This window comes from Primulina huaijiensis, unplaced genomic scaffold (assembly GCF_012295235.1).
Source record: "Primulina huaijiensis isolate GDHJ02 unplaced genomic scaffold, ASM1229523v2 scaffold38229, whole genome shotgun sequence".
NCBI classification, from domain to species: domain Eukaryota; kingdom Viridiplantae; phylum Streptophyta; class Magnoliopsida; order Lamiales; family Gesneriaceae; genus Primulina; species Primulina huaijiensis.
The window spans coordinates 85,899-98,460 of record NW_027358951.1 but is presented as its reverse complement, the minus strand read 5'-3'; the positions used below and the strand labels follow the sequence as shown (position 1 = coordinate 98,460).

At 31.7% G+C, this 12,562-nt stretch overlaps 1 protein-coding gene across 1 annotated transcript; it reads left to right on the top strand.

Moving 5' to 3' along the window:
* The first annotated feature begins 3,770 nt into the window (after window positions 1–3,770).
* Window positions 3,771–5,052, top strand: LOC140968881 (stem-specific protein TSJT1-like). The gene is made up of 4 exons (XM_073430020.1): window positions 3,771–4,127; window positions 4,211–4,451; window positions 4,551–4,671; window positions 4,745–5,052. Exons 1-4 carry the CDS (start codon window positions 3,910–3,912, stop codon window positions 4,939–4,941), a joined length of 777 nt encoding a protein of 258 aa, XP_073286121.1. The 5' UTR covers window positions 3,771–3,909; the 3' UTR covers window positions 4,942–5,052.
* The last annotated feature ends 7,510 nt before the right edge of the window (window positions 5,053–12,562 follow it).

The window sequence follows — 12,562 nt, the reverse complement described above, 5'->3', positions numbered from 1 at the left end:
AAAATCCAGACGCAGAACAAAATAATTTAGATAATAAATAACTATTAAAATAATGATAAGACGATACAAGCTCTAAAATACAATCAACCTAGTGATTATCGACATGCTGTTTGTAATTTTTTTAATAATCAATTTAGTTCTTAGTTAAATAAAGATCATATATTATTTATGAAAAATAATGAAGACTAAATTACAATTATGATATAACAAATTTTTTTTAAAAAAATGAAAAAAAAATCATAAAACCGAACCTACAAGTACCTTATTAGAAAATAAATATTATACGTGTCTTGTATTATAAACTTGACATTTTATTATTTTATTTTTATTTAATTATAAAAATAGATGACGACAAAAAGATCCCAATCTTACCAGTATGTATTTGTCCATACTGGATCAGGGAAAAACAGATAGACAGAAGATGTCGTGGGCACCGCTGATTGAGTTGGTGGGATATTAATGTGTATATATTCTGACCTTTCACATGTGACAGATAAGTGCTATCAAAAATTTTAAAAAATAAAAAATAAATCTTTAATGAGACGTGAGCTAGCTTATCCGTTCCCACTTCAAACAAAATATTTTTGTTTTTTTAGAAGAAGAAAATTTTATTCACACAATGAAATCAAGGAGCCTTAGGGATAAGCAAAAAATAAATAAAATAAAATAAAACAAAATAAATATTAATGTTTGGATAAGTACATAAGCGGTGATCAGTACATGGGAATGCGTACCTTTTGTTCTTATGCATGTGGGTTTTTAATTTAAGTAGGGCACTTGTAAGACGGGTCAGCTCTATTGATATTCATAATAAAAAGTAATACTCTTAGCACAAAAAGAATTATTTTTTCATGGATGATCCAAATAAGAGATCCGTCCCACAAAATACGATCCGTGAAACCGTCTCACACAAGTTTTTGCCTATGTGAGTTGAGTATATTCTATTTTAATATGCATGTATTTTATTACACAATTATGTAAAGAATTTTCTATACATTTATTTTGTTTTTAAATAACATATTTTGAATTTCAAAAAAAATTATGCTTTTTAGAATAATAATATATTTCAAAAGTGTATATAAGTAATGAAAACAGTTAAAGTTTCTTTTTTCTGATAATTAAATTTGTGAACTCATATCATGTAAATATGTAAGAAAGCCCATGTTTATATTAGGTTTTGAGTTTTACATATTCCAGGAGGCCCAAATAAAAATCTCAAGTCCTTTTAACAAGCGTAGTGTGCCAAGGGTTTTGTGTTGTAGTTTGGGTCGACACCTTTCAGGTCCTAAACGGTCGAATACTAGGATACCGCTATCGTGGAAGCCCTGAACCGTTAAAATTGTTACATGGCTGCGTAAAGTAGGCGAATCGAACCGAACTCTTTAATTCATGAGCTAATTTGAGCTTTTGTCGAGTTTAAACAGGCTTAATAAATAAAAATTTAAAACTAAATTATATATTTAGGAAAAATATAATATATTTTTTAAATTTGTAATTTTATTCTGATAAATAAATTTAATAGATTTTTATATGTCTTTCGCGAGTAAAGTGTAAAATCTATATATCAGATATTATAACTATTATTTTTCATCTGAAAGTTGACTCGTGAGTCTACTAACGAACTTGTTCATGAGCTAACAAGTCGAATATTGTATAGTTTGAACTTGATTCGTTTATCTTGAAGAGATTCATTAAACGTGCTTAAACTAGCTTAAACTAGCTTTTATCGAATCAAGCTTCGAATAACTCACAATCGGCTAGGTTCATGGACATACCTACCTGGTTTCGGTCTAAAAAATTAAACCAAAAATGAGAACTAACACTTTAATTTTAATTCCCAAATATAGAAAAGGGAAATCAAAATTATGGCCCCCGACTCATAATAACAATATTAGTATAATTAACATTAAAACGTTTGTACGATTTATTTAACTATAGTGTACAAACAAACATACTATTAAGACAATACATAATTTCCATGTAATAAGGAACAAATTTTGGACTAGATAGGATAACACACAATATCCAACTATAATATTTTTCATTTTCCTATTTTCTTTGGTTCAGGCTCAAATACTTCGATATTTGATAGTTATAATAACAGAAAATATAATATATGTTAAGTCTTTCAAGACTTAATGAGAACTTAAATTTATTTTACTTAATATAACAAGTTAAAATATGATATAGTTGCGTAATATTTTAATATGATATATCCTGAGAAAAAAATGATAAAATGTTATAAATCAAATTGAAGTCATTAGGAATATAATAATTATACAGGTTTCTAAAGTGAATATCGCAGGCTAAAAATATGATTTCGACCAACATTTTTTGCAGCAATTTTCCTCGTGTACTCACACAAATTCAGTATAATTAATCATTTTCGAGCCACAGTGAACTCATATATATTGACCGAAGTCGCGTTGTTCAAATAAACCATATACCCTAGTTGATAACTGTTGTTAATTGGACATACTTTCTGGACCCAAGCCGCGTGGTCTAGTGGACTTAATTTTTGTCAGATCATATAATTAATATATAGCTTAATGAGTTTATTTTAAATTTCCTCAATATTGCCACATTTAAAAAAAAAAATTCAACCGAAAAATGAGATATATCTCAACTAAGTTCAACATCAAAATACCAACAAAATCTAGAAACCACGTCATAATTCTTAAACTAAAATGACCATATGATAATTTACATATACTGCTACATTATGTTTTCCAAAATTACAAACTCAGAAAGTACAAAAGGCTCTACTTTGCTCTTTTTATTACAAGTTCACGCAATCCCCGCCCATACTTTTTGAACCGTACCTGAAAAACAAATCTCATAAAAGAGTGAGCTAATCATTCACCGTCATTCAAATGTTGTAATTTAATCAATTATAAAAAATATTATTGAGAATATTTCACATTTTCTTCAATTAATAATCATAAACAATCAGTCATAGCAAACTCTAATAAATGTTGATCAGATACACATCATTACCGATCATATCCACAAATCAAAGGTAGGATACATCATCCATCAACCAACCTTAAAACCAGTAAGATATTCTTCTATTGACTAACCCATCAATAATTAGTCAAAACAAATACATCCTTCTTCAATGGCTAACAATAAAATCAATATAGCTAGTTTTACCTAAACACATCATTAATTCACATTCAATCACAATATAATGAAATTCACATATTCAGAAATTATAAACTCAACCAATAGCATGTAAGTAATTTTTTGTATTTGCATAAAAAATGAACGTACTTTTTAAAAATGAATGTACTTTTAATAAACATGTTTGCGTGTGATAAATATACATAGTTTTTCTCGTAAACGTAGATCTTAAATCACTTGCTTATGATTTATAATACACACAAAGATTTCAAGTTTGTGACAAAATCTTAGATCCATCGATTAAAAATCGATATAACTTTATTCAAAATCAAATCCAACAAATTTCAACACAAACGTATAATAGAATCAGGATAACAAACACATTTGACAAATGTGATTGCTTTTTAATTTGTTCTCCTTTCAACTTTTTTTTTTTGTTGCGATAACCTTTAGAATTGTCTTTTTTTTAAAAAAAAAAAAAGAAAAGAAAAGAAAATTGTGTTCGAAAAATCAAATGGTGACGTCGCAGCCCACAGAGAAGCACCCCCACAGGTTACAGATCAAAGAAGAGACCAACAGAAAAGTATGCAAACGGATAAACACACCTAAGTACGATAAATCATCCTTATCCAACACCTTCACTCGTACCCATCCCCAGCGCACTGAATGCATAAATATAATATAATATAACATCTTCTAAGAATAGAAAAGATAACAAAAGATATTTAAGATGTACCCGTATCGATTGTGAACTGAGAGCCAGAAAGCAGAGGAAGAAAGTTCAAGATGTTGGCCATATTTCACAAGGCCTTCTCGAATCCACCCGAAGAACTTAACAGCCCGGCATCCCACAAGTGCTCCAAAAAGCCCAAACTCCCGGAAGAAACCCTTCATGAATTCCTGTCAGGACACCCCACAAACGCTTTCTCTATGAATTTCGGGGATGCTGCTGTTCTTGCTTACGTTGGAACAGATAATTATTCTAGTCTCGGCCACAACCAGAGGTATCTAGCTAATATCTGTTTCACGAGGTTTTGGGTGTTTTGTGGAGAATTTTCTTTGAAGTTTTGAGTTTTTTTCTTTGCAGGTTGTTTTGTGGGTACGATGATATATACTGCGTTTTCATGGGGAGTTTGAACAATTTGTGCGCGCAAATAAAACAGTATGGATTATCAAGAAATGCAAACGAAGCCATGCTGGTGATTGAGGCATACAGAACACTTCGAGACCGTGGTCCGTATCCGGCGGATCAGGTTATCAAGGATCTGGACGGAAGCTTCGCTTTCGTTGTGTATGATAGCAAGATTGGAACTGTTTTCACTGCACTGGTAAGACTAACGGCTCCCATTCGTGAATCATTTCTTTATTTTTCCCGAAGCTCAAGGGGAGATGTAATGATAATATTAGTATTGTTTTAAAATTTCCAGGGTTCTGATGGTGGAGTGAAGCTGTACTGGGGCATTGCAGCAGATGGCTCTGTGGTGATCTCTGATGATTTAGAGGTGATCAAAGCAGGCTGTGCTAAGTCATTTGCTCCATTTCCAGCGGGTAACCACCATTACTAAGTCGGTATATTGATTGATCGGTGCATATATAATATATAACTAGGAGTAAATTGCAGGTTGTATATTTCATAGCGAAGGAGGACTGATGAGCTTCGAACATCCGATGAACAAGCTTCGGCCAATGCCAAGGGTGGATAGCGAAGGAGTAATTTGTGGGGCTAATTTCAAGGTTGATTTGTACACCAGAGTTAACAGCATTCCCCGAGTTGGAAGTGAAACCAATTGGGTTGAATGGAATAGTCAAAGCTCGTGATTTAAATAAAGGGTGTGTGTGTGCTGTTTTCCTCTTTTACATCGAGTACTTGCTCAGCAAAAACCAGTGTACAAAATGTGCGAATAAGATCCACTCCAATGCATTCTCATCCCGTACATCCTAAATTGATGCATATATGTTAGGACTCATGGACAACTATTGCTTCGCCAATGATTTTATTCGTTTGATTCGAATTTCTATTAAATTTAACTAACATAATATCTAAGCGTTTCAAGCGATCTTCTATGATAATTGTTGCATTATCCACTTAAAAACATGAGTTATTCGAACCATAAACATAGATGGTTACATCAAATGGTCCAACTAACTTTAATAAATTACACATCCAATAGAAAGAGGAGGTACGTACCCAAGTTTACAATTTAAGCAACGTACTATCTTTTGCGACAGCCCAGTAATTATCTTCTTTTCCAACGAATGAATCCCCCTAATATTCGAGGTGTTTCTCATTTGACAAGGTATGATTAGAGAATTCGACGTCTAAGTATTGCTCAAGAAATCTCTGTAACAACCAGCAGATAGTTTCGGGATTCTGTTTAATGTTGGATGATCGTTACATTTCGGGTTGTATCCATTTGCCCACTCAAAATCATCCATCAAGGTCCATATAAAATATCCCGCACATCAGCCCCCATTCCTGCCGATTAATTTATATGATCAAGTCAAGAATACATGCAAACACGCACCTGATTTTGGCACCCAAAATTAAAACCAGAAAAGGAGTGGTAAACCAACAAGCCATAGCAATGAGTCGAAAGGAAAAAAAAATGTAATTAAATACATTATAGCTTTAGCAAGATAAGAAAGGTACGACTTATGATAGTTTATTGGTTTCACGTTATGTTGGTAACTCAATTTCGTTGTCAGGGAAGAATAACCTGGAATTGAAGTAACTTTCAACCTCTTTAAGATACAGAAAGCGAAAATTAACTGAAAAATCAAGTGATTTCGCACCGAAAATGAGGCTAAAATAAGGAGAGAAAGAAAGCTAAATGAACATACATACCACTCTCGGTTGCAAACATTGCCTTGTTATGGGAGCTCTCCTTAAGCTTTTCGAACAACGAAAAATCTGATCATCCTTGTCTTAAGGATAAATAAATCACATGTTTCTCAATTTTTTTCCAAAGAAATATATTATAACAACGATTTATGTCAATGAATGAAAAAAGGTAAACCGGTCATTACCTTTAGTGCAGCTAGAATTGTTGCTTATGCAACTCGAATAGATACAATCCTTTGCATAGAATGTGCTATAATGGTTTATCCCAATAAAGTCATACTATCTCGTAAAAGCGCCCTATCAACTGAAGAAAAATTCAGTAACTCTCACATTGGTTCTATAATCAGTAAAATCCTCCCATGACTAGTTTCTTTGGACTCTTCACTTAGGCGTATAGCCCAATATCGGTGCGCTCGTCGAGCAACAACCTAGCAAAAGTGGTAAACTGAGAAGAGGCAATCGGTTCTCCACCAATGTAATATGCCAACCTTTTGGGTTTTGGCGCTGATCTTGCATTTATATCAATCCTGATATATGACCATTTGTTCTTAACCTCAATTTTGTTGAGCTAAAATAATTTCGTGTTATAAGCAACCAGACATAGGCATCTAAAACTTTGTTTATGCATAACATATATAGACTCATGTCTACAATAACTAAAGGTAAAATATTCAACTTTTTTGGTGCTTCATGGGTGTAACTGAACCTCACGGTTGTGTTTTTGGGCAACTTGAGATGATTGCAACACTTACCAGGCAACATCAAAGCCAAGGCCCTCTTTGCAGCTTCTTTGTATACGGTATCATCCGTCAATGATATGTACATAAAAGCATTAACAATGATGCCCATCATACCATCAACTTCCAACTAAATCAAGACTTTGGGCAATTTAGAATTACATGAATTTATAGTTCAAAATCCAATATCATCTTCCAGGATTTTGATAATCATTATTTACGTTGAACTGCTGTGCACGGTAGTCAAAGGCTCAACATCTGAATTTCCTTGAGCACAGTTGCCATATGTGATATGACAGTGAACCACGCGCAGCGGGATATGTTGCTCTCACATAAGCCATTTCAACAAACAAGTTTGGCTAGTTAATTCTAGCCCAATATTTAACCGGTCAGCAAAATTCTTAAAACATGTTTTAGCAAATAGACGAAGTCTTCCCATTTAAATCAAATACACAACGCAATATAAGCAGACCACATAAAATTCGAATATAAACTCATGATAGATGCTTAACATGGTACAGCTACGGAGTACATAAAGGCATAGTTTGGTACACATGATAGGATGAACATGTGATATATAATATAAGGATGAATTAAGGATAAATAAGATGTAGGATATTATATTTAATGTTTGGTATGATTTTAATAAGAATGATTAAATTTATATATTAGATTGTAATGACAAAATTAACATTATTATAATAAATTTTATAATTTCAAAGTTGTTGTTTGAGTTCATATTTCTTATATTTATAAATTGAGGGTAATTAAGTCATTTGTAATGTATTTTATTATTAAATTAAAATTATCATACCTAATAGAAGTGATATTTTATCCTTGTATTAAATTATTTATCAGTGACCCATTATATTATCATGGGCTTTCTAAAAAAATACCAAACGTGGGATAAAGAGGATTATTGATCAATCTATCTCTTATCCAGTGTACCAAACTATGCTAAAAAGATGATTACACGGATAATTCCTGATTATACATGCATATGCTCGGTCGAAGAGTGTCACTTCATAAGAATAACTTAGCATTTTCTTATAACAAACTCGATTTGTACATACTGCACTAAAGGACTGAGCCAGCCCCCATATCTCTCTTCAAGTTCTTGAGGATAGTCAAAGTGGTGAAGTAACAAAAGGCTAAATTCCTGCATTGAACGGCCATAACTTATATCAACTGAAACAAACTATTAGATGAATTACAGAGGTTAAAACAACGAAAACTTATGGAACTCGTTTGTTATAGAAGATTATAGCTGCTTGGTTAACCTCCCCAACCTTCCCTTCTACACATAATCAGACGGAATGTCCAAATCAGAGCGAGAAAAAATTAATCACATCAAAAAGACAGGATTTTCAAATCAAAGTTCAATATACATACCAGGAACAACTCTGCTCCAAGAAATTGAGAATCGTTAAGCATTAACCCCGAGAGAATGCATTATCTCAATGTCTTCCTGAGATTAAATAGTTGAACTCTGCTTACCGCTTAAAAGTTTTATCAAACCCAAGAAAAAGGAGAATTAGCAAACATTACCATGTACCGATGGTAATAATCGTCAGCTATGTCCCTTATTTGGTAAATTACCTGAAAACATAGTCAAACACTTGAACATCGCAAAAATAACAAAAAAAACTGGAAATAGGATGCAGGAAAGTCCTGTGACAACTAAAAACTAAAACTGATACTTCCAATACAGCAAAAACGATCCCAGTTACTTGGACTGCTACCATCTTCAAGATATGCTGCTTCGACCTGAATAAAGCATGAAAATCACTATTAACTGTCGTCTGAAGACTAGTTCTTGAATAGAGGAGGAACTGAATGAAGGAAAAAGAGTGAAAATGATCACTTGATACGCAGAAGTTGCAGTTCAGAAGAGAAACCCATCAAGAAAATCTGATCTTTTGATGTCAAAGTTGCCGTCGATGGAGGATTCGACAGTCACAATTGCCGGTAGAAGCAGGATTAAGAAGCACGTTGTCGCATTTTTCCTCGATTGGAAAAGCAATAGTTGTTTCTTTTGATCAGTAAATGTAATCGAAATTGATGCAAACACAACTGAGATGTATCTTCATTCTTTGTCCACCTCCAAGCACAATTATCCCAACCCAAATGAATTGAATCACATGATCTGTGGTGAAAATAATATATAAATGATGTTGATGGATCAGTTTTCAATCGTTAAAATTTCGTCACACCCAAACGTAAAGTAATCAAAAAATCCAATTGTATACATGCATTTGTTTCCATCAAGGGGGGACACTAGATTTTTCGACCCCTGTTTTTTTTAAATGTCAATGAATATAATATTTCTGATCCCTAAATATAAAAATATAAACAAGACTTTGATGTAGAGAGGTCAAAATTTTAGATTAAGTATTTTGTGAGATAGTCTCGTGGATTTTTATTAGTGATACAAGTCGATTTGGTCCAAATTTACACTGAAAATTAACATTTTTGATATAAAGAATAATATTTTTTCATGAAACACTTCGAGTTGGATATTTGTTTCATAAAATTGACCCGCGAAAAGATCTCATATGATTTTTTTGTGAAAATAAAAATAAACAACTTGATATAATGTATTACAATATCAATAAATTAATAGAATTGAGATCATGAGAAGTCACTAATTAAAGAATCATACTTTTATTCTATTAAGACTAAGATTCAATTCATAAACATTTTGAGTATGAAATAGGAACGATTTATTATTGGTTCAAACAAAATTTTGAAATATCTATTTTAGAATGCTAAACGTTTGAAGCAAAAAAGAAACGTTAGATTAAAGATACAATAAAATAAAATAATTGCGCACAATTTGGAAGATCTTTTGTCGGAAAAATTTATTTCAATAAATCATTGAAAATTAACGGATTATTTTATTATACACCTGGAGTGTCAACTTCAACAAAAATATAAAAGAACCACGTAATCTAATAATATTGAAATAGAAGATAAACATTTTCCATAGAACATAAAATTATCCAAAATTAACAAGATGGATTTAGAAAGATTGGACGATAAATGAAGGGTCACTCAAAATCCTGGAACCAACTGAATTTCATAATCGGTTGCCCAATATTTTGATTGCTCCCCGAACGCTATCTATGTTTCGGACTTGGGCCTTCGTACAATATGGACGGACCACTCTCGTAGCTCCAATAACTAAATTAACGTCCATTGTCGATTTAACTCCTGACATATTAAATTTAATATTATATATATAATCGATCTCATAGACATCTATATTTCTATCGACTTATCGATTAGGTGACGTCTATCTATTAAACGTGATGAAAATTATACATGTAATTGAACACTTTTTTTAATGTTTTTTTTTGTTAGAGATGATGTGATAAACAAAAATAGTAAACAAAAAAAAATAGTAAAATAGTTTTTTATGATATTTTTTTGATTACATGAAGATGAAATATATTTGTAATTTTATAGTGTTATTTTTTATTTATAAAAAATTACACTATGACCATAAAATTAGTTATTTAAGTTCGTCATGTATTATAATATATCAAATATGGCAAAAACTTGTGTGATACGGTTTCATGAATCGTATTTTGTGAGACAGATCTCTTATTTGGATCATCCATGAAAAAGTATTACTTTTTATGCTAAGAGTACTATTACTTTCAATTTTGAATATCGGTAAGGTTGACACGTCTCACAGATAAAGATTCGTGAGACCGTTTAATAAGAGACCTACACCTGCTCATCAAATATAGTCTAGATAAAACTTAAAAGTCTTGGCTTACTCCATGCTGAAAACTTTGAACTTTTGAGAGCTTCCTGCGAAATTGCACAGCCGTAATTTCAGAGATATTCATGCTGAAAACTTGGAACTTTTGAGAGCTTCATGCGAAATTACACAGCCGTGATTTCACTGATAATATCTCGGACAATATATGTTAGAATTATAAATAGCCGACGCTTTGGAGATTATGAGCACATGATTATTTGAAATCAAACAAAGGCGGCTGGATCCGATAAATTTTAACGACTCTTGTAATATTTTGTGTTTTTTTTTTTTGAATGAGCTTCGCCGATTTTATATATATGAAGTACTTTTATGTGTCATTGTCTGTTTTTCTATAATTTTATTAATTTATATATTAAAATTGTAGTGTAGTCACTCACAATTTTCTATAAGAACGATTTGATCTTCATTTAAATTAAATCAGATGAAATATATAAAAATTAAATATTATACAAATATGTAACATTTGTTAAGAATCACTAAGTACATATAGTAGCCCCCTACACCATCATCATGAAAACCAATGTAAGTTCCTGAGAATCTTTGTAGAAATATTTTTGAATTTATGAATAAATGCAGAAATTTTATGATGTCTATCCACTCAATTGTCACTTAGATATGAATAAATGCAGAAATTTAATTGAGTTTTTTTGTCGTTAATTATATAATTTGGTCCACGTGGGCCATGCATATACTAGTTCATTGAAGTCCTCGTAGAGCACATAATAGCTCCTTAATTAAACTTTGAATTATAATTGGTTGGTCAAACTTGGCAAGTGGCCTTTTAACATGTGGTCTAAGATAAAGTACGATTTTAATGTTTTAATTATCTGCTCCATATTGTGATAAGTATAAGAAATTTGTTTCAAAGACTTTTACTCCGCGAGACACACATTCATGTCTTTTATTATACGGTTTTATGTCTCTTTATTTATGAGACGAATCGATCATGTCTATATTTACAATAAAAATAAATATTTTTGGTATTAAAAAGTATTATTTTTTAATGGGTGATTCAATTAAAATATCTATATCACAAAATAAAATATTTAATTTATTTTTCGGTTGTAAAAAATAAACATATTGGAATATATATGTTTACTAGTCAAATTGTTGGGGTTGTTAGATATCCAAATTTTTTAATTGGATTTGTGGATGAGTTTTTCCTAAAACGTAAAGGTTTGACAAGATATAAAGTAAAAAGAATTGGCCACTCAATAGCTAGGGTTAGTGCAAAATGACTTGGCGAAGAATCTCCTGATAATAAGCTGCCTTCTGGAAGAAGAAAGAACAATATTATTCACTGGGTGACAGCTTATTTATTTTTATTGTATTTTGTGCGTGTCTTGATAGATGAATTTTGTTTTGATAAAACAGAAATAAGTTTGCATTAATAGATACATATTTGGCAAAACACTTCCAACCTAACGAAACTAATTAACCTCTTGGCATGTCCACATACCACAGAACATGAACCTATCGCTCCTTTTAATGGTTTCTGGCTCGGGGTGCTCTGCATGTATTGTTCGGGCTATCATGTTCCTCTGCCGAAATATATCAAAAGTTGTCATCAGTTCCTTCCGTTTTTGTCCCATCTCTTTATTTGGCCAAGATCTTTGCCTCCATTGATTGTCAGTTTGGCTCACATGCATGCCCGCAGTTTTGCTCACATGCATCATGCATGCATGTTATTAACAGTAAAATAAAAGATTTTAATTATATCATTATTATAATGACATAGAAATTCGGGTGAAGCAAAATTATCCTGTTTACTTTGTCTGTTTCTTATTAAAAGTATAAGATTACAAAAAAGAAAAGTTGAGTTGAGCCGTGAGATCGATCAAGTTGGAGATAAAATTGAATCTTGTCAAATTTTCATGCTAAAGTAAGTTCATCATTTAGCATGGAGACGATTATACGCTTGAAAAAGAATATTCGCCAGAATTTGCTTGAAAAAGAACATTCAGCATGGTGATGTATATTGGTTTATTGATATTTTAGTGCTCGTAAAATTTTATTGCATACTTTATTATTGAATGGTATTTTGAGACCATTCAATAATAAAGTATGTAA

What these genes read in the sequence shown, in the direction of transcription:
- LOC140968881 (XM_073430020.1), top strand. Translation starts at nt 3,910, where the DNA reads ATGTTGGCCATATTTCACAAGGCCTTCTCGAATCCACCCGAAGAACTT. An exon ending in AGTCTCGGCCACAACCAGAG is followed by an intron (nt 4,128 to 4,210) that starts GTATCTAGCTAA and finishes TTTTCTTTGCAG; the next exon opens with GTTGTTTTGTGGGTACGATG. An exon ending in GAACTGTTTTCACTGCACTG is followed by an intron (nt 4,452 to 4,550) that starts GTAAGACTAACG and finishes TAAAATTTCCAG; the next exon opens with GGTTCTGATGGTGGAGTGAA.